We start from the raw sequence: 25,815 nt of genomic DNA, 5'->3' as shown, positions 1-25,815 counted from the left end.
AAAATGCCTTTTTTCCTAGTTTTACACTTAACACTAATGACCTGCTGTAATATGTAGAATATGTAAACTTAAGCATGAAAAGTAAACTGAAGAGATGTGGCAAACTTTTAGAAGAATTCCCCTCTGCAAAGGTAGGAAAACAGTGTACCTACTGAATATACACAACTAATTAGATTTCATTTCTTTAAAAGCACTCAGTTCAACATATTTGTAGACTAACTTGCAATTTATATATTTTGCTGGGCTTTTATTAATCAACTTTCACAATATATCCAGGATGGACAGTTCCCTAGACTTCTAGTGAATAAAAGAGATAGGAGACACACAAAGTCAGGCAGTTGCCAGGGGTTAAAAAGTAAGTTAGTAGGGGCACCTGGGTGGCTTAGTCGGTGAAGCATCCAACTCCTGATTTGGGCTCAGGTCATGATCTCGCGACTGTGGGATTGAGCCCCACATTGGGCTTCACACTGAGTGTGGAGCCTCTTAAGATTCTCTCTTTTTCTCTCTCTCTGCCCCTCTTCCCTGCTCACATTCTCTCCCTCTCTCTCTCTCAAATTAAAAAACAGTAATAAAAATAAAAGTAAGTTAGTAGAAGAACTATAGAAAGAAATTTAAGAAACTGATTGTGGGGTTCACTCACTGGACCACAACACCTCCAAGTAAACTGGAAAAAAAATAACACTCTAAATTGAAAGTCACAAACACTGAGGAAGAGGAATTCTTTTAGGTGTCAAGAGGTCTTTATTGAAATAACAGCACAGTTACACTTCTAATATCCTTTCCACTTGTATAGAATAGATTAAAAATGCTTGCTACGTACAGTGCACAGACAGTTCAATAATTAGAACCAACTCAACTGTATTTGAAATAAATAAAATAGCCTATTTAATAATTTAAAGTAAAATTACTGTACAATATGAAAATAAAGATACATAAAAGTTAGGATCTACAATGCCATAGAAATAAAATCATTATTCTGCATTACACAAAACAGTGCAAGAAACAAATCTAAATAAGCTTTTGGAGTGCAAAGTTTAAATTTTTCCATTTTAAATTATCATGCAGACATAGCATTTCAAACCATGCTATCGTCTATGGCAAAGATTTTATTTTTAAGAGGAAAAAATGCTAGCCAGTCAGCTTACTGTACCATCAAATATTGCATCACATAACGCTGCTGCTCTGCTTCTACAGTACAGTGTAGAAGGGAGGTATCCTGTTGCATTCAAAAAACTGAAATGAACAAGTTTCTGAAGCAAACATATTTACCCTTTAAGCCTGAAACAAAATAATGTGACAAAATAGCAATTATATCCCTGGGTTTAAGAAAGAAAAGGCCAATACCACATAATGAACTAAGAAGCAGTTTTCTTATCCATCTTTCAACTTCATAATGATCCTTAGTGAAAATAACCATGTAACTTTTGAGAGAGATATAAAATTCTGACCTCTAGCTGACAAGTGATACAGTATCACGGGCTTGTGAGAAAAGTAATTTCTGAACACCTATGTTTAATTTGTATACAGTTGGTTGCGTTACATGTAGTAATATGCTTAAAGTATAGTTCAATTTCAATGTGTATATAAAACTGTTATTTAGGCAAAGACCAAGGAATGCATTTAATACTAAACCGTAAACACATCGTCCACCGTGACTTGGAGTGCACACTGACAACATACGAGCTCTTCCGCAGACTTTGGCAACAAGACTACATATAGCAGATCACAGCAGCACGAGTGCACATGGAAGACTGAAAGCACTGCAGAATAACTCCACCCAACAGTTCCTATCAAAGGGATACATGTTAATAAGGGGCCTCCTCGTGCTAAGCCACTTTCCCAGTCAGTCTATGTTCTTCAGATTTGTTATTTTCACAACTCAGTAGTCTTAAGTCTCTGTGCTTTCACTGCATAGATTGACACTGGGTGTATTCTATCCGTTGTAAGTCCAGAGAGTTACAGTTCTGTCTGCAGAGGACGACAGGAAGGACAGATCCTGGGTGTGCCATCTGCACTGAATCACCTTGTCCTTGTGTTCCCCCACCACCATGATAGGAAGCTGTTTAGTGAGATCTCCTGAAATAAAAAGAGTGACACTGATTTACAATGCAAAATAAGTATACATATGGATTTCACAGACTTCCTGCTACTTGAAGACATTATAGTATACAAAGTCCTAAACTACATCAATTTAACACATTTAAAGGTTTAAACAGGCATAAATTGCTCAATATCTAATCATGTTAGTAGTATTCAGTAAAATATAGACAGCAACATCTGACGCAGCTGCCACTCTCTCCTTGAAACTCTCTCTCAACTTGACTTCTCCCTGACTTCGGTGCCACTACATCCTTTGCTGGTCTGCTGTTCCTTTCCCAGGAATCAGCTTTCAACATTTCCTGTTTACTTTATACCCACTTCCTACGGAATTTCATCTAGTACCATGGAACCATGGCCATTTGTATACTTGTGACTCACACATTTCACCACCAACCTTGACTTCCCACCTGAGCTCCGGCTAGTATGCAAATAGCTACTCATCATCTCACTTGACTGCCTGATACTCCTCTTCATTTGTTCAACTGAACTCTTGATTCTCTTGCCCAAACCAGTTCCTCCTCCTACCTGTCTTCCTTATCTCAATTAATGGCACGATGCTGAAAACCTAGGACTCAGCATTCCCCTCACTCCTGAAATTTCATCCAAATTAAAATATATCCTAAATTCAGTCACTTTGTACCACCTCTACCTCTACCCCCTTAGCCCAAGCTACAATCATCCCTCAACTGAACTGTTCCAATAACCTCCTCACTGATATTTATACTTCTAATCCATTCTCCCTACAGAACTCAAAATTATCCTTTATACTTCTAATCCATTCTCCCTACAGAACTCAAAATTATCTTTTTAACAATACCAATAACTATCAGGTCAGATCACCCTTTTTAAAGATGCCTATAAAACCCTGCCTCAGATTTATTCTTCTGTCTCTCACTCCCTTAGTTCTCTAAGTCCCAGCCACATTGGCTTCTTGCAGTGTCGTGAACCTGCTGAATTCACTCCTGCCTCAGCACCTCTCCAGTAGTTATGGTCTATCCTGGGGTCCGGGCCTGGCTTGTGCCTTCTTATCACACAAGTCTCTGCACAAATGGCAGTTCTCTAGAGACCTACCCGAGCCTACCTAAAATAGACCTCCCATGCACCCCGTCACTCTCTCCCACCTTGCTAATTTTTCAATAGCGCTTACCAATAACCTGAAATTACATCATTATCTGGTTTACTTTGTGTTGACCTCTAAAATGTAAGCTCCATCAAGGAGGAAGTTCCCTATCTTATTCATCTCTCTTCTGTCCCTAATTGATACAAAATAAGTATCTGCATACTAAATGATTAAAAATAAAACTAGATGAAGATATAGTTACACATATTATAAGTTTTTTAAAGTAGAAGCAGGGGCACCTAGGTGGCTCAGTCGGTTAAGCAGCCGACTCTTGGTGTTGACTCAGGTCATGATCTCATGGTTCATGTGTTCAAGCCCTGCATCAGGCTTGCACTGACAGTGCGGAGCCTGCTTGGGATTCTCTCTCTGCCCCTCCCCTGCTTGAGTTCTCTCTTTCGCTCTCAAAATAAATAAATAAACTTTAAAGTAGAAAGAAACAGGAGTTCATAAGTGTGTATTTTAACATCTACCATCATTGAACTCAAAACAATTCAGTGTAGTAAGTGCTGATTCTTTTCAATATTTTAAAAACTACTTAATAAGATATTCACTTGATTTGTTTAATAATTTGCTGTAATTCACATCAATACAGTACCAGTAATTTTCCCAGTGAATACTAGAAAACTAAAATTTGAAAATATTATATAGTTGATTATACTAGATTAACAACAAAATACCAAATAGTCATAAAAATCTTGGAAGAGAGCACAGGCAGTAATTTCTCTGACAGCAACAGAAGCAACATTTTCTAGATGTGTCTCATAAAGCAAAGGAAACAAAAGCAAAAATGAACAACTGGGATTACATCAAAATAACAAGCTTCTGCACAGCAAACAATCAACAAAACTGGGATTACATCAAAATAACAAGCTTCTGCACAGCAAAGGAAACAATCAACAAAACAAAGACAAAGGATTAGTAACCAAAAAATATAAAGAACTTACACAACTCAACACCAAAACCCCAAATAATCCAATTAAAAATGGGCAGAAGACATGAACAGACAATTCTCCAAAGACGACAGACAGATGGCCAACAGACACATGAAAAGATGCTCAACATCACTCATTGTCAGGAAAATGTAAGTCAAAACTATAATGTGGTATCAACTCACACCTGTCTGAATGGCTAAAATCAACAACACAAGAAACAACAGGTTTTGGTGAGGATGTGGAGAAAAAAGGAACTCTTATGAACCAATAGATGGGAATGCAAACTTGTATAACCACAGTGGAAAACAGTATGGAGGTTCTTCAAAAAATTAAAACTAGAATTACCATATGATCTAGTAATTCCATTACTGGATATTTACCCAAAGAATACAAAAACACTAATTCAAAAGATACATGCACCCTTATATTTATGGTAGCATTATTTACAATAGCCAAGGTATGGAAGCAACCCAAATATCCATCAATAGATGAACAGATAAATAAGATGTGGAACACACACACAGGAATATTACTCAGCCATAAAAAAGAATGAAGTCTTGGCATTCCCAACAACATGGATAGAGAGTATAATACTAAGTGAAATAAATCAGTCAGGGAAAGACAAATACCATATGATTTCACTCATATGTGTAATTCAAGAAATAAAACAAAGAAAACAAGAGACAAACAAAAAAACCAGAGTCTCAACTATAGAGAACTGATGGTTCCCAGAGGGGAGGTACATGGGGCCGGCGGGGGGGGGGGGGGGGGGGGGGGGGGGGGGGGGGGGGGGGGGGGGGGGGGGGGGGGGGGGGGCAGGGGATGGATGAAATAAGTGAAGAGGAAGGGGATTAAGAGTATAATTATCTCAATGAGCACGAGGTGACGTATGGAATTGTCAAGTAACTATTTTACACCTGAAAGTAATGTAACACCATATACTAATTATATTGGAATTTAAAAAATAAGTTTTAAAAACATTATACGTGGATTAAAAAAGAATCCCAAACAGGAGAGTCTACAAAAAAGGAAGAGGTCAATCTCCCTCACCTTGCAGGTCTGTCACTTTTATTTTCATATCATAGGATCCTGTTAGCAAGTAGTGAGCTCCAGGAGAGAACCGAACAGAGCGAACATCACTGGAATGAGGATGATAGCTTTGTACCATTCTTCCTCCTCTTATGTCATACAACATGCAGCTAGAATCTTCTTGTCCTGTGGCTAAGAGACGTCCACTGGGATCTACCGCTACAGATGCCACCGCACTGCCTGTAGAGAAGACAGAATAAATGTTTCACATGGAAAAACCAATACAGCTAATTGTGTTCACTGATCCATACATTAAAAATTTAATGTAGCTTATCAATACTGTTAAGGAAAAAATCCAAGTTAACATTCAACCACGGGCTCCTGGGTGGCTCAGTCAGTTCAGTGTCTGCCTTCATTTGAGGTCATGATCTGGTGATTCATGAGTTCAAGCCCTGCATTGGGGAGATCATCTGTCTCCCTCCCTCTGCACACACATCCCCACGCACGCATACACTCTCATTCTTTCTCTCTCGCAAAAATAAACATTAAAAAAACCCACTGAACCAATAAACACCTTGATCCTTTTTAGACACAAAGTATAAGCAAGATTCTATGAGAAATGAGAAAGTCCATCTTTTTAAAAATCATTTGGGAAAACCCCCTGAAACACCGTTACCTGTAACACAATAGTACAATATATAAGCCCCTTATCCCACGGCAGTGCTATCACTGCTGGGTAAGTGTCCAGAAATACTCCTGTAACCAGCTCAGAGTCTAGTTGATGGAATAAGAAATTAAATAATAAAATATGTTTTAGGACATAGGCAAGGAAACATAGAAATAACTGCCAGCAGGAACTGGATGAAAATAAGTGCGGAGTTCACAGGCTGCACCCCTAAGTCCAGACCATGCATTTTCAATGGGGGCAATAATGTCCCCAAGGGGGTGCAAAATGGTTCCCAGGGGACAAAAAAGTCAAACATCAGCATTAGTTTGTAGCCCTCCCCACAAAGCTTAATCCCACCTAATAAAATCTTATTCCTTAGTATTTAATTTCTCTTATTAGGAAAAAAGTTAATTTATTTTTTCTCCTAGCAGGGGGCAATAATGAAAATAAGGTTGAAGAACACTCCTCTAGACTGAAGTGGCCTGGGAATACTTTGCAGAAAAAAGGGGCATAAGTTAGATCTCACAGAACAGTAAATAGTATAAATAAGAGAGAGTGTGTCTGTATTTATTATACACATATGTAAAAATAATCTTTACCTGCAGGAAGAATTACAAGAAATAATGTTTAGAGGAAAAGTATAAAAATGTTTAAGGATAGGTGGCTTAGTCTGCTGGAGTCACTTGGTTCAACAAGTTAACCTAAGAGGTAGTCTGTAGCTGAGACATAAAAGGCAGGTTAGGGCCAGGGATGCCTGCATGGCTCGGTTAAGTGTCTGGCTCTTGATTTCAGCTCAGGGCATTATCTCACAATTCATGAGACCTAAAGATTAGAAGGCCCACATGTTCTTTATCCATCATCAGCTGATGGACATTTTGGCTCTTTCCACAATTAGGCTATTGTTGATAATGCTGCTATAAACATCAGGGTGCAGGTGTCCCTTCATATCAGAATTTTTGTATCCTTTGAGTAAATACCTAGTAGTGCAACATTTAAAGAGGAGTTAATGCTTTAGAATGGCTAAAATAAAAAACACAAGAAACAACAGGTGTTGGTGAGGATGTGGAGAAGAAAGAAGTAATGTGTACTGTTGGTGGGAATGCAAACTGGTATAGCCACTCTGGAAAACAGTATGGAAGTTCCTCAAAAAGTTAAAGATAGAACTACCCTATGATCCAGCAATTGCACTACTGGGTATTTACTCAAAGAATACAAAAATACTAATTCAAAGGGATACACACACCCCTATGTTTACAGCAGCATTATTTATAATAACCAAATTATGGAAGCAGCCCAAGTGTCCATCAATTGATGAATAAAGAATATGCAGTATATACACAATGAAATATTATTCAGCCATAAAAAAGAATGAAATCTTGACATCTGCAATAACATGGATGGAGCTAGAGGCTATAAAGCTAAGTGAAATGAGTCAGAGAAAGACACATACCATATGATTTCACGCATATGTGGAATTTAAGAAACAAAATGGAGAGACAAACTGAGAAACAGACTCTTAACTATGGAGAACAAACTGATGGTTACCAGAGGGAAGGTGGGTGAGGGGAGGAGTTAAATAGATGATGGGGACATTAAGGAGTGCACTTGTAAGGACTACCAGGTGATGTATGGAATAGTTGAATCACTATATTGTACACCTGAAACTAAAATAACACTGCATGTTAACTAACTGGAATTAAAATAAAACCTTAAAAAAAAAAACAAAACCAAAAACCCAGAGCACTGAGTGAACTTCAAGTGAAACACCCAGAAATATTTACTGTGTCAATGCCAGTCCCCAGGGAGCTGTATATTAATATTTGGCTGGTAATTTTACACCACCTCTAGTCATAAAAAAAGTTTATCAAAATAAACCTGGGTGGCTCAGTTAAATGTCCGACTTCAGCTCAGGTCATGATCTCATGGTTTGTGAGTTGGAGCCCTGCATCAGGCTCTGTGCTGACAGCTCAGGGCCTGGAGCCTGCTTCAGATGCTATGTCTCTCTCTCTCTCTACTTCTTCCCTACTCACACTCTGTCTCTGTCTCAAAAATAAATAAACATTAAAAAAATTTTTTTTAAATAAAAAAACTGATTTAAAAAAATAAAATAAAATAAAATAGTAAGTTAAGATATTCCTGGAGGGTGGGGGGGAAGGTCCACGAAAGCCAAGAGAATTGATAAAGCCTAAAATAAAACAAAAATGCCACTGAAAATTAAGAATAAAAGGTAGTTCTTTTCACTTGGAACAGTGCCACAGAATTGCTATTAAAAACTACAAAGGCATGGCACAAAAACAGACACATAGACCAATGGAATAGAATAGAGAACTTAGAATTGGACCCACAAATGTATGGCCAATTAATCTTTGACAAAGTGGAAAAGAGTTTCCAAAGGAAAAAAGACAGCCTCTTTAACAGATGGTGCTGGGAGAACTGGACAGCAACATGCAGAAGAATGAAACTAGATCATTTTCTCACACCATACACAAAAAGAAACTCAAAATGGATAAAGGACCTGAATGTGAGACAGGAAACCATCAAAACCCTAGAGGAGAAAGCAGGAAACAACCTCCTTGACCTCAACCGCAGCAATTTCTTACTTGACACATCCCCAAAGGCAAGGGGATCAAGAGCAAAAATGAGTTATTGGGACCTTATCAAGATAAAAAGCTTCTGCACGGCAAAGGAAACAATCCATAAAACTAATAACAACCAATGGAATGGGAAAAGATAGTTGCAAATGACATATCAGATAAAGGGCTGGTATCCAAAATCTATAAGGAACTCACCAAACTTCACACCCAAAAAACAAATAATCCAGTGAAGAAATGGGCAGAAGACATGAACAGACACTTCTCCAAAGAGGACATCCAGATGGCCCACAGACACATGAAACGATGCTCAGCATCCCTCCTCATCAGGGAAATACAAATCAAAACCACACTGAGATACCACCTCATGCCGGTCAGAGTGGCTAAAAGGAACAAATCAGGAGACTCTAGATGCTTGCAAGGATGTGGAGAAACGGGCACCCTCCTACACTGTTGGTGGGAATGTAAACTGTTGCAGCTCCTCTGGAAAACAGTGTGCAGATTCCTCCAAAAATTAACAACACAATTCCCCTATGACCCAGCAATAGCACTGCTAGGAATTTACCCAAGAGATACAGGAGTGCTGATGCATAGGATCACATGTACCCCAATGTTCATAGCAGCCCTCTCAACAATAGCCAAATCATGGAAAGAGCCTAAGTGTCCATCAACGGACGAATGGATCAATAAGATGTGGTTTATCTATACCATGGAATACTACATGGCAATGAGAAAGAATGAAATCTGGCCATGTGTAGCAACATGGATGGACCTTGAGGGTGTTATGCTGAGCGAAATAAGTCAGGCAGAGAAGGACAAATATCACATGTGTGCACGTATAGGTGGATCAGGAGGAACTTAACTGAGGACCATGGGGGAGAAGAAGGGGGGAAATGGTGGGGGAAAGGGAGAGAGGCAAACCATGAGAGACTCTTGAATGCTGAGAACAAACTGAAGACTGATGGGTGTGGGGGGAGGGGGGAGATGGGCATGGAAGAGGGCACTTGTGGGGATGAGCACTGGGTGTTATATGGAAACCAACTTGACAATAAACTATTAAAAAAATAAAAATAAAAAATAACCTAAAAAATAAATAAGTAAATAAAAATAAAAACTACAGGGGCACCTGGGTGGCTTAGTCGGTTAAGTGTCCGACTTTCGCTTAGGTCATAATCTTGCGGTTCGTGGGTTCGAGCCCTGCATCGGGCTCTGTGCTGACTGCCAGCTCGGAGCCTGGAGCCTGTTTCAGTCTGTGACTCCCTCTCTCTCTGACCCTCCCCTGCTCACGCTGTCTCTCTCTCTCTCTCCTAGAAATAAATTAAAAAAAAAAAAAAAAAAACTACAAAGGCAGAAAAGGGACTCTAAAATAAGAACAATGGCAGGATACTATGCTGCTCTTAGATACCAGTGTTTTAAAAGATGATATAACACAAAGAGCAGTACCCTCAGTTTACAAAGAATGATCCAAAGTATAGTGTTAAGTTCAAAAAGTAAGTCATGTTTAGGGGCATCTAGGTGGTTCAGTGGGTTAAGTGCCCGACTTTGGCTTGGGTCATGATCTCAAGAGTTCGTGAGTTCATGCCGATGTTGGGCTTTGTGCTAACAGTGCAGAGCCTGGAACCTGTTTCAGATTCTGTATCGACCTCTCTCTCTGCTTCTCCTACACTCATGCTCTCTGTCTTAATCTGTCTCTCTCTCTCTCAAAAAATTAACATTAAAAAAAAAAGTAAGTCATGTATTATATGCTACCATTTCTGTGTGCATGTATACACATGTTTAGAGAAGACAGAAGATTATGACATATAAATTTAATGGTTATATACTTAAAGAATATTTCTAGAAGAATAAATAAGAAATTGGTTCCTTAGGGAAAGACATCCAAGAAACAGGAGTGGGAAGAAAATGATTATGTTCAATTTCAATTTCTGCCCTGTGTATTTTAAAACATGTTTTTTAAAGGTCTCAGTTCTAAAAGAGCCCTTCTAACAGAATGATTGGGGCATGATATTTAATGTCCCTGGGCCTCAGTTTGCTAAGCTGAATGTTATTTTTACAAAGATAGTAAGAATACTCTGGTTTCTCTTCAGATCGCATAAATCTTTCGCCTTTTACACAGAAAGTAAGAGATGAAAGTATTGTAAAAGAATTTAAAGTAATCAGTAAACTACCAAGTATCTGTTTTACTATTTGTTCCTACCTTTTTCTAACATATGTGTTGCAGGGGAGAGGAAGTAGGTAAGTGCATTTTACACAGTTTCTTTGTCATATAAATTCATTTTGATTCCAGAAAAACCTACCAGTTCCATGGAATGTTGTGCCAACAACACGAACACAGCTTGGTACTCGAAGATCCCAAAATCTAACAGTCTTATCTTGGGAACCAGATGCAATCATCCAGCCACTCCAGGTATAAAGTGCTAAAATATGCCCTAGAAAAGATCATATACTCAGTTATTACTGTGGACCAATACTTTTCTTAAACACATTCAAAGCTAGATACTCATTATTAGGCATGTGATGGTGTGGTTAATCAAATACACTGGGTGGCAGGAATTTTCCACATATATCAAATATATCGGCAATTTTCAAAACAAATCTTCTCTGTTATTGAGCATTTTAGGGTATCATAATTAGTACTGAAAAAAATATTATCATTTGAAATTATGGCAAAGCACAGGATTGTGGGGTTAGAACACTGGGTTTGCAAGGGGCAGACCTGAGGTCTTATCTCAGTTCTGCCATATTCAGCTATAGGATATTGGTCAAGTCATTTTGCCTTTTCAAGTTTTGTTTATTTCATATGTTAGATGGAAACAAAACTTCCTGCCACATATGATTATTGTAAGGATTAAATTATGTGTATAAGCAAAAGATTTAGCACACAAAGAAATGTTACCTATCATTAACATGCTGTTATCTAAAGTTCCCAAAGTAAATTTTTACAATAAAAATACTTCCTGTCTTGAAGAAGTCACTTTTGATAAAAGCACAGGTTAAACAAAAAGAAAAGTAGCATCTGAAGCTATCACATACCAGTGTGTCCACTCAGAGCATGCAGGCCCTGTCCTCTTTGACAATCAGTTGTATAAATGTTACAATCCCCTGCTCCAGCACTTATCAAAATAGCTCCACCACTTTCTGGGCCTTCCATAAATGCCAAGTCTCTAATTGTCCCATCGTGCATACTAAATTCCAGATCCGGTCCTGAAACAACAGTAAGAATTAAAAAAAAAGATGCTGCTCAACTTACTGTGATAATTTGATATTGCTAAACTGTCTCAAACACAAGCAAGAATAATGGTAAAGAGGGATTGATACTACAATCAATTTCACTTTACTAGGCAAAAATCTTCAAGAAATCAAAATACTGATTTAGTTATTATCAAAACAGAGCTACAGAGTTATCTTCTCTTATCTCAAAGAAAAGGAAAGAGAAGACAGGTACTCTCTGGAGCATATTCATTAATGTACTGCTGGTAGTTATTTAAAAGTTATCTTTCTTTTTTTTTTTTTTTAAATGGTTCTTTATTTCTGAGGGGGGAGGCAGAAAAAGAGGGAGACAGAGAATCCCAGTTTCCTCACTGTCAGCACAGAGCCTGATGTGAGGCTCAAACTCACAAACCAAGAGATCATGACTCAAGCCAAAATCAAGAGTTGGACACTAAGCCACCCAGGCACCCCAAAAGTTATCTTTCTGAATAACAATAGTTTTCTAAGAATTAGACAACACCTATAAGAACTTACTAAAAAATAATAATGTCTTATGAATGCAACTAAGCAATTATAAGACAACTCTTAAGGCTATGTTCTTAGATTTTACTGAAAATAATACAAAGATGTATCAAAGATACAACATAGGGAAAACATTAAAAATACATTAGCAGGCTACTGCTTACATACTTGGGACCTACCTGTTGCATTACAAGTCTCTGCATTGAAGGGCAGAACTTTAACATATTTGTCATTTGATCCTGTTGCTAATAATTGTCCACAAGGACTCCAAGCCACACAGTAAATAGATCCTTTATGATGTTTATTCCTTTTAAAACGTACCACTGGCTGCTTAGGGATGTCATGTGCACTAAATGGAAACATTACAGAAAGACATTTCAATTTTTTGCTTGCTAAAGTTAATGAAACTCTATTACAATTGTCTTGATGAAGGGAACAGAAAGGAGGATCAGACAATGCATCTATAACAATTTTCAAAATCTTGAAGCAAAAGAAATGAATTTAAAGTATATTTAAAATGGAAAAGTAAAATTATAAACTATTATTAGACTAACCTACTTTAGACCACATAGGGAATAAGTTTATTTTTAATTTTTATTCAGTTATTTAAAAATTTTTTCTTAATGTTTTATTTCTGAGAGAGAGGGAGAGAGTGTGAGCACGGTAGGGTCAGAGAGAGAGGGAGACACAGAATCTAAAGACAGGCTCCAGGCTCTGAGCTGTCAGCACAGAGCCTGACTCCGGGCTCAAACCCATGAGCCAGGAGATCATGATCTGAGCTGAAGTCAGACGCTTAACCGACTGAGCCACCCAGGCACCCCAAGATTATTTTTTTTAAAGTCTCAAGTTCACTTGGCGAGTCTGGGTGGCTCAGTCGGTTAAGCGTCTGACTTCAGCTCAAGTAACAACCTCACAATTTGTGAGCTGGACCCCCATGTCCAGCTCCATGCTGACAGCTCAGAGCCTGGAGCCTGCTTCAGATTTTGTTTCTCCCTTTCTCTATGCCCCTCCCCTACTCGCATTGTCTCTCTCTCTCTCAAACATTAAAAAAAGAATCTCTATTTCACATATATTTTTCATGGATTTTAAGTCAGAAACACAGAAGAATGAAAAAAAAAAAAGAGCTACTAATGCTTCCAAATTCAAAAAGTTCAAAAAACATTTATTAAACATATAATATGAGCAATTGACTGGAGCTGAGGGAAGGCAAAGAAAGGAGGCAAGAGTTCCTTCCAGAGTTTAAAATCTTACAGGGAATGGGGTGCCTAGGTGGCTCAGTTGGTTAAGCATCTGGCTCTTGATTTTGGCTCAGGCCATGATCTCGCTCTGCTCTGGGCATGTGAGATTCTCTTTCTCCTTCTCCCTCTGCTCTTTCCCCTCCAGCATGTGCATTCTCTTGCTTGCTCTCTCAAAAAAAAAAAAAATCTTGCAAGGATTGATGCTGTCATGACTACCCACGTACAGTAAGGCAAGTATAAGTGTTCTGGTCCAGTACAAAGTACTAGGCCTTAAAGGACAGGGAGAATTTTTACACAAAAAGATGGCAGAATAGCTCCAATGAAGATAAAATAGAGTATGGCAAGTGCCAGCTGGAAACTGACTGACATGGTAGGTGAGGAGTTGCAGGCATGGCTGTGGAAGGCCCTGAATGTCATACTCTTTTTTTTTTTTAATTTATTTCTAGGAGAGAGAGAGAGAGAGACAGCATGAGCAGGGGAGGGTCAGAGAGAGAGGGAGTCACAGACTGAAACAGGCTCCAGGCTCTGAGCTGGCAGTCAGCACAGAGCCCGACGCGGGGCTCGAACCCACGAACCGCGAGATCATGACCTAAGCGAAAGTCGGACGCTTAACCGACTAAGCCACCCAGGCGCCCCGAATGTCATACTCTTTTAAGTTTGGCCTTTAATGGGAGTCAAACATCGGTTTAGTGGAGTAACAGATCTTACCTGCACTTTAAAACACAGACAAATAGGATACTAAAAATTTTAGGTATGATGATAACATCAAGTCTGTGTAAGAAAATGTACATGTTTTTGGAGAGTCATCCTAAAGGGTGAAATGACATATCCAGGATTTCCCTTAAAATACTTTAACAAACAAAAAGGATGAAGCAAATATAACAAAAATCTCAACAATTATTGCACTGCCCTGTACTAATATCTACTTTTGTGTATGCTTGAAAAGTTTCATAATTAAAAACAGAAAAAGAAGACTGATAAATCACCAGTACCTAGAAGGTACTTAATATTGATTTAGAAAACGGATCAGATCAAAAGATTCTCTTTCAGTTACATATCGAATTCATGGCCCAATAAAAACATTTTATGATAAAAATTTATAAAATTGACAATTCTGATGTATATTTCCTAAGCATTGAAAATAAAAATTTTAATGTTTAATAAAAAGGAATAAAAATTAAACACTACTGAATGGCAATTTTTTTTTTAATGTTTTATTTATTTCTGAGAGAGACAGCATGAGCAGGGGAGGGTCAGAGAGAGGGAGACACAGAATCTGAAACAGGCTCCAGACTCTGAGCTAGCTGACAGCACAGAGCCCAATACAGGGCTTGAACCAACGCACCATGAGATCATGACCTGAGCCGAAGTCAGACGCTTAACCAACTGACCCACCCAGGCACCCCAAGAATGGCAATTCTGAAAATAGAACTAATATAGCTAAATTAAAAACTAAAGATTGACAGTACAAAACATCTATCCTTACTTACCTTGGATCGATTACTTCTGGATAGGCACATACTCTCAGAGTTTTTGAATTTGAGCCTACAGCATATAAACCACCACCGGGATGAAAAGCCACTGCTCTAACAGCTTGTGTGTCTTCTAGAGTGTTAATACAAACAAACTGCTTTTTTGATTTGTCATCCTATGGAAAGAATAAATATGAAAGTCATTCTATGAAAAAAGTAAATTTGAAAGAATTTATCTTTAGTCCATTTTAAATTCATTTGAACTGTATTATTTACTTTATCACTTTATGTTCACTACCTACAATCACATATTCTTTTAAATGGCAAATTCACATTAAGCCAAAATTTTCTTTTTTGCTGCCCATTTCTGAACTAAGTTCAGAGAGCACACATTCAAGTTTTTCTTTGCCTACTATGACAAAATATGAGAATATGCATTTCTTTTTTCTTTTTTAAGATTTTTATTAATTTCTAGGAGAGAGAGAGAAAGACAGCGTGAGCAGGGGAGGGTCAGAGAGAGAGGGAGTCACAGACTGAAACAGGCTCCAGGCTCTGAGCTGGCAGTCAGCACAGATCCTGACGCGGGGCTCGAACCCACGAACCGCGAGATCATGACCTAAGCGAAAGTCGGACGCTTAACCGACTAAGCCACCCAGGCGCCCCTCTTTTTTTTTTTTTAAATGTTTTATTTATTTCTAGGAGAGAGAGAGAGAGACAGCATGAGCAGGGGAGGGTCAGAAAGAGAGGGAGTCACAGACTCTGAAACAGGCTCCAGGCTCTGAGCTGGCAGTCAGCACAGACCCTGACGCGGGGCTCGAACCCACGAACCGCGAGATCATGACCTAAGCGAAAGTCGGACGTTTAACCAACTAAGGCACCCAGGCGCCCCGAGAATATGCATTTCTATATGGCTATCTTTATCAAGAAAAAAATAGGCCACATATATAATTCCCACAAAGTTAATAGAGTATCATTTGTGCTTCAAAAAGTAGGAAGTATAAAAGACTATTATTCAATCCACTTGAGGGTTGGGGGATAGTTTAATGATCTCTAGCAATGAATACTGTAATATTTCAAATTGAAATTGTAAAATACCCTTTTAAAACTGTGAAAAGGAGTTTAATCAGAACATTTAATTTGAACCTCATTTTTATTTTAAACTGTCAAACTTTCTATCCTCTTCTGAGGAAGGCAAGTTGAAGCCCAGGTGGCTGTAGAAAAGCTTTTGTGACTCCTGCTATTAGTACAATTTGAAGCCATCCTGCTCCCCTGACTACAATGGACTAGACCTGGAAAGGGGTCTCTAGACTGGGTGTGGTCAATAGACCTAACCAAATCCTGTCTCTGGGAAGTACAGATGGTCAAGTACACACAAAAAGGCAAATCACTTCCAGTCTGGTTGTAACCTGAGAGCTCCAGGACCTACAGTGACTACATCAATGAAGAGATTATGCCTCTTCCTACACAAACTTTTATGTCTTCATGTAATACATCCTCATGGAGGAACAAGGGAAAAACTTGATAGATCCTACTGTGTCTGTCTCATGTAACTGAACTTATTTCTTAAATTATTCATTTGAGGGTTGCCTGGGTGCCTCAGCTGCTTAAGCATCTTACTTCAGCTCAGATGTGCTGACAGCTCAGAGCCTAGAGCCTGCTTCAGATTCTATGTCTCCCTCTCTCTCTCTGGCCCTCCCCTGCTCATTCATTTTGTCTCTCTCAAAAGTGAACAGACATTTAAAATAATTTTTTTAAATTATTCACTTGAATTTATTTGACTAGAAGTGCTACATTTCTCATTGATCCACATATAGGAAATGTGACTGTCAAGCAAATAGCATTGGTAGATAAGAGAAAAAGGGAGAATGACTAACTGATAAAGGCCTATAGCAAACAAATAATAATTACAAAGGGTTGCTTTAGAACAGATGTGGCAGAACCACCAATGAACTTTTATTTCCTCATCTTCAGTGTGTTTAAATTTTTAAAAAACTTGTTGCTATTATTAAAATGTACCTCAAATAAAAATCTACATTCCTACAATTTCTTGAAAATGAAAATAACTAGAAATACTAGATAAGCATATTTCTTTGTGCAAGGGACAAATATTCTTATGTGCTTATCATAACAACAGTCAACTTTATTCATTTATGTTATCTGTTTGGCCCATAACCATCTGGAATAATGGCTGTGTTTATGGGGTTAAAATTTGAACTAAAGAAAATAAGACAGAATGAAGCTATATAGTAATTAGGGAAGGATATCTGGTTCCAAAGCAAAAAAAAACAGCTGCATTGAAGAAAAGCCCAAAGGAAATCCCAATAATATCTGAAGAAATTAACCACAGGGTTCAGAGAATAGTGCACAAGCCCAACTGAGGAGCCAAGAATGCTACTGGGCCTTTAAAATGAATACTTGCAAATGTGTTTTGAGGCAACCTCTTCACTTAGCCCAGTGAAAGTTCGATTACCTTGAGACAAATAACAGCATCAATAATAATGATTATTTCTAAAAATGGTTCTTTTTATGAATTGAGAATTCCTTAGCAAAATTTGCAAGTATACATAAAAATAATGACGAAACCTCCTTCCCCAAAGTATTACCTCTTCCCCTCTTGACCTTGATAGATTCCCTGAAGAATCTCCAAGAGGTGGCTTAATGACCGAATGTTCTGATGAGCTGTGTGAACAAAAATTCAAATAAAGTTTACTCTGAATATCAAAACATCAACTAAATTAATTTATCCTTTCAGTTTTCAATTTTTTATGTTTTGTGCAAATGACCTGCACTGACCCCAGTCAAGGTTACTCTCTGAAGCCATTTATTAAGAGGCTCTGGACTCAGCGACACCAAGCATTGTTTTAAGGAGGAATGAGAAGCAATTCTGGAAAGGAGATTAAGTCAAACTCCACAAATTTTATAGTGAGATGTCAAGTAGCTTTCCCCTGCTAAGTTCTAGAATCCTAGATGCTATGCTTAAATGCTACCCCAGACAGGAACTTGGATTGCTCTTTAGGAAAATTATCTGGCCCAAGAAAGAGTAACAGAAACTGACAGTTTGAGTCTTATAATAAAAGAATGTTTCTCTTTAATTACTTTTGCCATGTTCCATCTATATCCATAGCCTTCCAATCAGCCTTTTTTTCCCCTTAATACCACACTCTTTATAGGTAGTCAAAGATTTCCAGATAGTTTAAGAAAGTCTCCTCCATAAAAGTCAGAGACTAAAACAAACAGAAAAAGGAATTTTATTTGTATTTCCCCAATGATGTGATATTGAGTATTTTTTCATGTGTCTATTGACTGTCTGTGGGTCTTCTTTGGAAAAATGTCTCTTCATGTCTTCTGCCCATTTTTTTATTGGATTATGTGTTTTTCAGGTGTTGGAGTTTTCTAAGTTCTTTACATATTTTGGATACTAAACCTTTATCAGATACATCGTTTGCAAATATCTTCCATTGGTAAGTTGCTTTTTAGTTTTGTTGACTATTTCCTTCACTGTGCAGAAGACTTTTATTCTGATGAAGACCCAATAGTTTATTTTTGTTTTTGTTTCCCTTGCCTCAGGAGACATATCTAGTAAGAGGTTACTATAGCCAATGTCAAAGAGGTAACTACTTGTGTTCTCCTCTAGGATTTTAATGGTTTCTTGTCTCACATTTAGGTCTTTAACTTATTTTTAATTTATTTTTGTGTATGGTGTAAGAGAGTGGTCCAGTTTCATTCTTGTGCATCCTGCCTGCTGTGGGTTTTCCCAGCACCGTTTGTTTGAAGACTCTCTTTTTCCCATCAGGTATTCTTTCCTGCTTTGTTGAAGATTAATGGACCATACAGTTCTAGGTTCATTCCTGAATTTTCTATTCTGTTCCACTGATGTATACATTATTTTTGTGTCAGTACCATACTGTTTTGATCACTGTGGCTTTGTAATACAACAAATCATAACTACAATGAGGTACCACCTCACACCTATCAGAATGGCTAAAAATCAGCAACACAAGAAACAACAGGTGTCGGTGAGGATGTGTAGAAAGGAGAACCGTCTTACGCTGTTGGTGGGAATGCAAACTGGTATAACCATTCTGGAAAACAGTATGGAGGTTCCTCAAAAAGTAAAAGATAGAACTACACTATGATCCAGCAATTCTACTACTAGGTATATACCCAAAGAATACAAAATTCAATACTAATTCAAAAGGATACATGCACCTTTATGTTATAGCAGGATTATCTACAAAAGCCAAATTATGGAAACAGCCCAAATGTCCATCAAGTGATGAATGGATAAAGAAGATATAGATAGATAGATAGATAGATAAATATAGATACAGATATATACACACAATGGAATATTACTCAGTGGTGTATACACACACACACACATACAACACACACACAATGGACTATTACTCAGCCATAAAAAAGAATGAAATCTTGCCATTTGTGGATGGAGCTACAGACTACTATGCTAAATGAAATAAGTCAATCAGAGAAAGACACATACCATGTGATTTCACTCATATGTGGAATTTAGGAAACAAAACAAACGACCATAAAGGAAAAAAGAGACAAACTAAGAAAGAGACTCTTAACTATACAGAAAAAACTAATGATTACCATGGGGTCAGGGGGATGGGTGAAAACAGATGATGGGGATTAAGGAGTGCACTTGTGAGTCTGACCACTAGGTGCCGTATGCAAGTGTTGAATCACTACACTGTACATCTGAAACTAATATTACACTGTCTATTCACTAACTGGAATTTAAATAAAAACTTAAAAACAGAAAAAGGAATTTGGAAGAAGAGAGGTAATTCAGGAAACAAAACCTACAAAAATGTAATTTAAATTCTTAGAGATGTAAGAGGAAATAATAAATCCAGGAAACAAGAATGAGATCAACAGAAAAACTGTCTTAAGGAAAATTAGAGAATAAGAGGTTAGAAAATAACAATAAAGTGGAAATCAATAGAAAATGGAGGTAAGGAAATTGCTATATAAAAAATATTTTTTTCGGGGCGCCTGGGTGGCTTAGTCGGTTAAACGTCTGGCTTTCGCTTAGGTCATGACCTCGCGGTTCGTGGGTTCGAGCCCCACGTCGGGCTCTGTGCTGACTGCCAGCTCAGAGCCTGGAGCCTATTTCAGAGTCTGTATCTCCCTCTCTCTCTGACCCTCCCCTGCTCACACTGTCTCTCTCTCTCTCTCTCCTAGAAATAAAATAAAAATATTAAAAATATATATATTTTTCAATTTGCCAGAACTTGTTTCCAGCCCAAAAGGGTCCATTATTAGCCAGCAGAATGGAAAGAAAATACTTATCTCCTGTATATCGTCATGAAATTTTAGAACATCAGGGAAGAAGAAGTCCTAAAAAATTCCAGATGGAAAAAACAGGCTTTCAAACAAAGGCTAAGGTCACGATGGCATCAGATTTCTTAATAATAACACTGAAACATGTTGCAATGCCTCTGAAACTCTGAGGAATGACTTCCATCCTAGAACTCTATACTCAGCTATAGTAACAAATCAAATGGGAAATATTTAGACATGGAAGGTCTCAGAAACTTTACCTCTAATGTACCCATTTTCAGAAAACTATATGAGATCCTGAATACAAGGGATCCAATACAGGGAAGAGGCAAAGGAAATTCCCAGGAGGAAGGTGAAGGGAAGTCTCAGGACTTAAGCCTGAATGAAATGGCCTATAAGTAATGAATATAAAGTGAAGCAAGACTGATCCTAGAGGATTTGTCCTAGGGCGAAAAGTGGAAAAGAGAAAATTACCTGATACTTTGTACTATAATGGGAGAAGTTTTATGAATTTACAGTTTAGTCAAAAATATCAACAGAGAATTTAGTGAAGGGTACTAAGAAAATTAAACGTGTACTATAAAAAGGCACACCAAAAATGAGGCAATTACTGTCTCCATGAAAAACAAAAAGTTGTATGAAAAGGAAACATAAGCATATTATATGAATCAGGTGTAAATAATATTAAATGAACATAGTAACGTTAACATTGAATACTGATTTAAACAAAAATTGATACATATTGGAAAGAAAGAGTAGACAAGGTAAATGTATTGTGGGTGAGGAGTATGGTAGCTCAATCTAATTGGCAGAGAGTTAATGGATAATAAAAATAGTAACAGAGGCATGTTATTTAGAAATGTGAAAATGTATAGCAAAAGAAACAGCTAACTGGGTTGAAAATGGCAGCCTACCAGAAATAGAAATCATAAAGATGGGTAAGATAACTTTGAAGTGCTATTTGTCTTTCTAAATCATGTATGTAGGTTACTTTAATTTAAAAAAAATCAATTTTAAAATGTGAGTTCTAGGGGCACCTGGGTGGCTCAGTAGGTTAAGCGTCTGACTTTGGCTCAGGTCATGATCTCACTCACAGTTCCTGGGTTCAAGCCCTGCATTGGGCTCTGTGTTGACAGCTAGCTCAGAGCCTGGAGCCTGTTTCAGATTCTGTGTCTCCCTCTCTCTGACCCTCTCCTGCTCACACTGTCTCTCTCTCTCTCTCTCTCTCTCTCTCTCAGAAATAAATAATACATTGAAAAAAAATTTTAATAAATAAATAAATAAAATGTGAGTTCTAGTTGAGGGAGTACAAAAATACATTTATAGAAAGTATAAGGAAGTAAATATTAGATGAAGTTATGCTTTTATATATAAAACTAGAATTTTTCAAAATAAATAAAATAAAACTAGAATATTTGATAAAAAATTTATAAGGCTAATCTAATTCCTACAAGCATTCAAAGGCCAAAAGCAAGTTATCCATTTTTAAATGAACCACTCTCAAAGGTGTTTACTGTTGAGAATAGATGAAGAAATTCCTATGTGGAATTTAAGAACAAAACAAATGAGCAAAGGGGAAAATTAAAAAAAAGACAAACCAAGAAACAAACTCTTAAGTATAGAGAACAAACTGATGGTTACCAGAGGGGAAGTGGGTAGGGGAATTGGTGAGACAGGTGAAGGGGATTAAGGAGGGCACTTGTGATGAGCACCTGGTGAATAAAAACTTAAAAGAAAAAAAAAAAAGAATAGATGAAGGAAATGCTCCTTAACTATTCCCACTGCATAAGGCAACACTTGTTTAGTACTGATAGCAAGATAAAACTGTTCCTTGATTAGTGAAAACATAAATATGCAAAATGCCTTCAGTTGCTGTAAGTGCCAGAACAGCCAAGACTGTTTTGCTGCAATCATCCCAACTTGTTATAAAATATCTTGTGCCCTCAACATCTGTGAATTAAATAACATTTGTTGAAAGGTAGCAATGGCAAGAAAAAGACAATCAGGGAGAAGATAAATAATGTATAAAAAATAGAATTTTCTTGGTAATGATGAGGAAGCAAAAATAAAAATAGGAGAAAAAAGACTACTAAGAAATTTAAAAGTTAGTAGAAAAGAATATATAAAGACAGATTAGAAAAAGATTTGGTAGGTAATGAGCTCCAAAAACTTTTTAAAAATTTATTTATTTATTGAGAGAGAGAGAGACAGAGACAGAGAGGAGGTGGGGGCGGGGGAGAGAGAGAGAGAGAGAGAGAGAGAGAGAATGAATCCCAAGGAGGCTCTGTGCTGTCAGTGTCAAGCCCGACAAGGGGTTCGATCCCACGAACCATGAGATCATGACCTGAGCTGAAACCAAGAGTTGGACGCATAACTGACCTGAGCCACCCAGGCACCCCATGAGCTCCAAAAACTTTTTATTTGTAAGGCTCCAAACAGAAGTTCAACTCTCTAGATTTCCATTCATTAGCAAGAAGTTAATATTTCCAGGCTTTACAAAATAAAGTACTTACATTTGGCTTCCACTAGAAGGTGACTCCTCAAGAAAAGGTATATGATTTGTTGATCCAGAATTACGAGGGGTGCTTGTATGGATATTTGAAGCATCATGTGTTAATCTCTGACTAGAGTCTTGGGGTGGTGTAGCAAAACTAGTTACAGAAGAATTATTAGATCCATTGCTTTTACTCCCATTACATTGCTGGTTGAGCACGGATACCTCATTACCAAGGCTATCCATTCCAATATTCAATTCACCAAGCTTCTGAATGGACCTATAAAATAAAACAATGCAATTACATTTTTAAAACTTAATCACATTCTTTTTTTTAAATTTATTTAAGTAATGTCCACACCCAATGTGGAACTTGAACTCACAACCCCAAGATCAAGAGTCACATGTTTTTCTGACTGAGCTAGGCAGGCACCCCAATCATTCTTTCCTTTTTTTTTTTTTTTTTTTTATATTTTAGAGAGAGAGAGAGAGAGAGAGAGGGCGCGCGCAAGTGAGAGAGCGAGCATGAGTTGGGGAGAGAGGCATAGGGAGAGAAAGAATTGCAAACAGGCTCCATGCTCAGCACAGGCCCAACATGGAGCTGGATCCCACGACTCTGGGATCATGACCTGAACTGAAATCAAGAGTCAAGACACTCAACCAACTGAGCCACCCAGGCGCCACACATTCTTAACATATAGATGATTAGAAGTTTGAGAAGGTAAATACGTGCAAATATAACATATAAATGGAATATATAAATGATAATAGGTAAATGGTAATTTTTTAGTACTAAAAAATTGGCTTAAGACATAACCAAGATACTGAAAGAAGATCCAAATTTTCCTAAAGTATGGTACTATAGAAGGGTACAGGCATAAAACCACCTTTTACCATAACAGCAAGGAAAAAATCTGTTTCTTCTTCATTGTAACTTTGGTTTAATTTTCAATTTAAAACTTAATTTCCCAAAGAAGTCAACAAAAGTATCACCACTACCAAAATTTCTCACCAAAACACAAAATAAGCCATTTTCATTTTATCTCTGTAGTACTATCACATCAACTAGGAAACGTATGATTAGAGCAGACCATGATGGGACAAAGTCAAGTGGCATCCTATTACTCACGCATTCAATCTACACAGACTATCTGCCGGCTCTGATCTAGGTACTAGGGAGATAAAAGAGAAAGCAAAACAAGTGAGCCTCAAGGTCTTTCCCTCATCACAAGTCTTCCTAAAGGAGGACAGACTGACTTCTTTTCTTGGACTCAGGGCTCCAAAGAGCACAAAGAGGAAGCTGACAAGCTCTCTTAAGATTTAGACCCAGAAGTGGGGCGCCCGGGTGGCTTAGTCGGTTAAGCGTCCGACTTACGCTCAGGTCATGATCTCACCGCTTGTGAGATCTCTCTCTCTCCTAGAAATAAATAAAACATTAAAAAAAAAATTAAAAAAAAAAAAAAAAGATTTAGACCCAGAACTGACCCAGCGCCACTTTCTACAACTTCCATTCAATATGAGAGTGGAGAACACAGGGGTAGGATTTCCAAGAGGTGCTGTGGTTTACTGTATTTTCTAGTTTCCTAACATTAAACATTGGTGTGTGTGTGTGTGTATGTGTGTGTTTAGGGTTTAGAAAGGACTTTTAAAAAGTAGTTCATTATTATTAAAGGAACTGCCAGCCATTACTATTTATGTTAAAAAGTTTAACTAGACAGCATTTCCCAAATTGTGTTCTATGAAACACCAATCCTGTGAAATGCTCCTCATAAAAAATGAGTCTGAGGTCAATAAATTTGGGAAATGCTAAGTATAAAGAGTAAAATGCTAACATCATTTTGACTCTCTAAAGTGGTGAGGATGGGGATGTGGCAGAAGATGCCTGTAAGTGCCAAATCAGTGGTGCCGATTATTAGCATCAGTAGAAACAAAATATCAAGAAGTATAATGTAGTGATATAGCATGGTTAATAAAAATTCTATCATGCTTTAGTTTACTTTCTACAATAAGATCTACTATGTAACATGACTCATTTCTTTCCCTCTGTCTATGCCTTTTGGAAAAAAATATGTAAAATTTAAAGCTGGAAATTATGTTCCTGTTGCTAGAGTGACTTGAAAAAAATAAAACATTAACATTTTGGGGAAAGGCTATTTTATTTTATGACTCTATCTCTATTCAATTTGTCTATGGTATTAGGTACTTTAAAGTTCTGGTACAGCAGGGCACCTGGGTGGCTCAGTTGGTTAAGTGTCCGACTTCAGCTCAGGTCATGATCTCACCGCTTGTGAGTTTGAGTCCCACATCAGGCGCTGTGCTGACAGCTAAGAGCCTGGAGGCTGCTTTGGATTCTGTGCTCCCTTTCTCTCTGCCTGTCCCCTGCTATGTTCGCTCTCTCTCAAAAATAAATAAATGTTTAAAACATTTTTAAAAAACAATGTTCTGGTACAGCTTCAGATATATGAAAAAAAGGACTGAATAAAATATTAAAGGGTTAGAAAACAATAGATAAGAGAGGGCTAAGAGAACAACAGAGAATTTATATGAAATTAATTTTCAAAAGCTAAATAACAAGAGATAACTTGAATTGTTTATAATGGTCTTTAAAGGAAGGATAAACCATCTTGAATGGTTAAACTTTTTTCCTGAGGAAGTACATCCTTTACCACTAGTAGGATCACAGAACCTTGCCACTTTATCTTCTGATTTAATGCCGGCTGTTTTCACTGCAAAATAAAATGATCGGAGAACCCAATTGCAATCATGACCTCAATGGATATGAAGAAGACATCCAAGAACCAGAAATGGCAGTTCATCAAATCAGGAAAATTCTAATAAGCCACCAATTTATCAGAGGAGATAAGAAAATGATCCTCAAATGCAATGTTCAGAAGCCTACTTAGACTCTTTAGATTACCACTAAACATTCCTTGTGTGAAGGTTTGAAGACAGAATCAATTTCAGGCTCACTGACTTGCCCAACCCTCAGAGTTTCAAGCAGATTACTTCCAATATTATTGAACCAAGTAAAGAACTGATAGTCACCACTGCACTATTTGCTCAAATACATATATTCAAATTTACTAATTTTTAAAAAGACACATTACTATCTACCTATCTATACACACAC

General features: G+C 37.6%; 1 protein-coding gene across 3 annotated transcripts in view; it reads right to left on the bottom strand.

Moving 5' to 3' along the window:
• Positions 1-718: 718 nt before the first annotated feature.
• WDR47 (WD repeat domain 47) overlaps positions 719-25,815 on the bottom strand; it is a 65,263-nt gene continuing 40,166 nt past the window's right edge. For all 3 annotated transcript variants that reach the window (XM_039251089.1, XM_039251091.1, XM_039251090.1), the window contains 8 exons: positions 22,705-22,965; positions 17,485-17,560; positions 14,900-15,057; positions 12,351-12,520; positions 11,473-11,643; positions 10,737-10,868; positions 5,203-5,421; positions 719-2,076 (listed from right to left, as the gene is read on the bottom strand). In XM_039251089.1, the coding sequence (XP_039107020.1) occupies positions 1,934-2,076; positions 5,203-5,421; positions 10,737-10,868; positions 11,473-11,643; positions 12,351-12,520; positions 14,900-15,057; positions 17,485-17,560; positions 22,705-22,965 (1,330 nt within the window). In that variant the 3' untranslated portion in view covers positions 719-1,933. The remainder of the gene's footprint in view (positions 2,077-5,202; positions 5,422-10,736; positions 10,869-11,472; positions 11,644-12,350; positions 12,521-14,899; positions 15,058-17,484; positions 17,561-22,704; positions 22,966-25,815) is intronic.

This window comes from Hyaena hyaena, unplaced genomic scaffold, assembly GCF_003009895.1.
Source record: "Hyaena hyaena isolate Hyena2069 unplaced genomic scaffold, ASM300989v1 scaffold_390, whole genome shotgun sequence".
NCBI lineage: Eukaryota > Metazoa > Chordata > Mammalia > Carnivora > Hyaenidae > Hyaena > Hyaena hyaena.
Note: the sequence above shows the minus strand (reverse complement) of the source record. Positions and strands in the feature narration are given on the sequence as shown.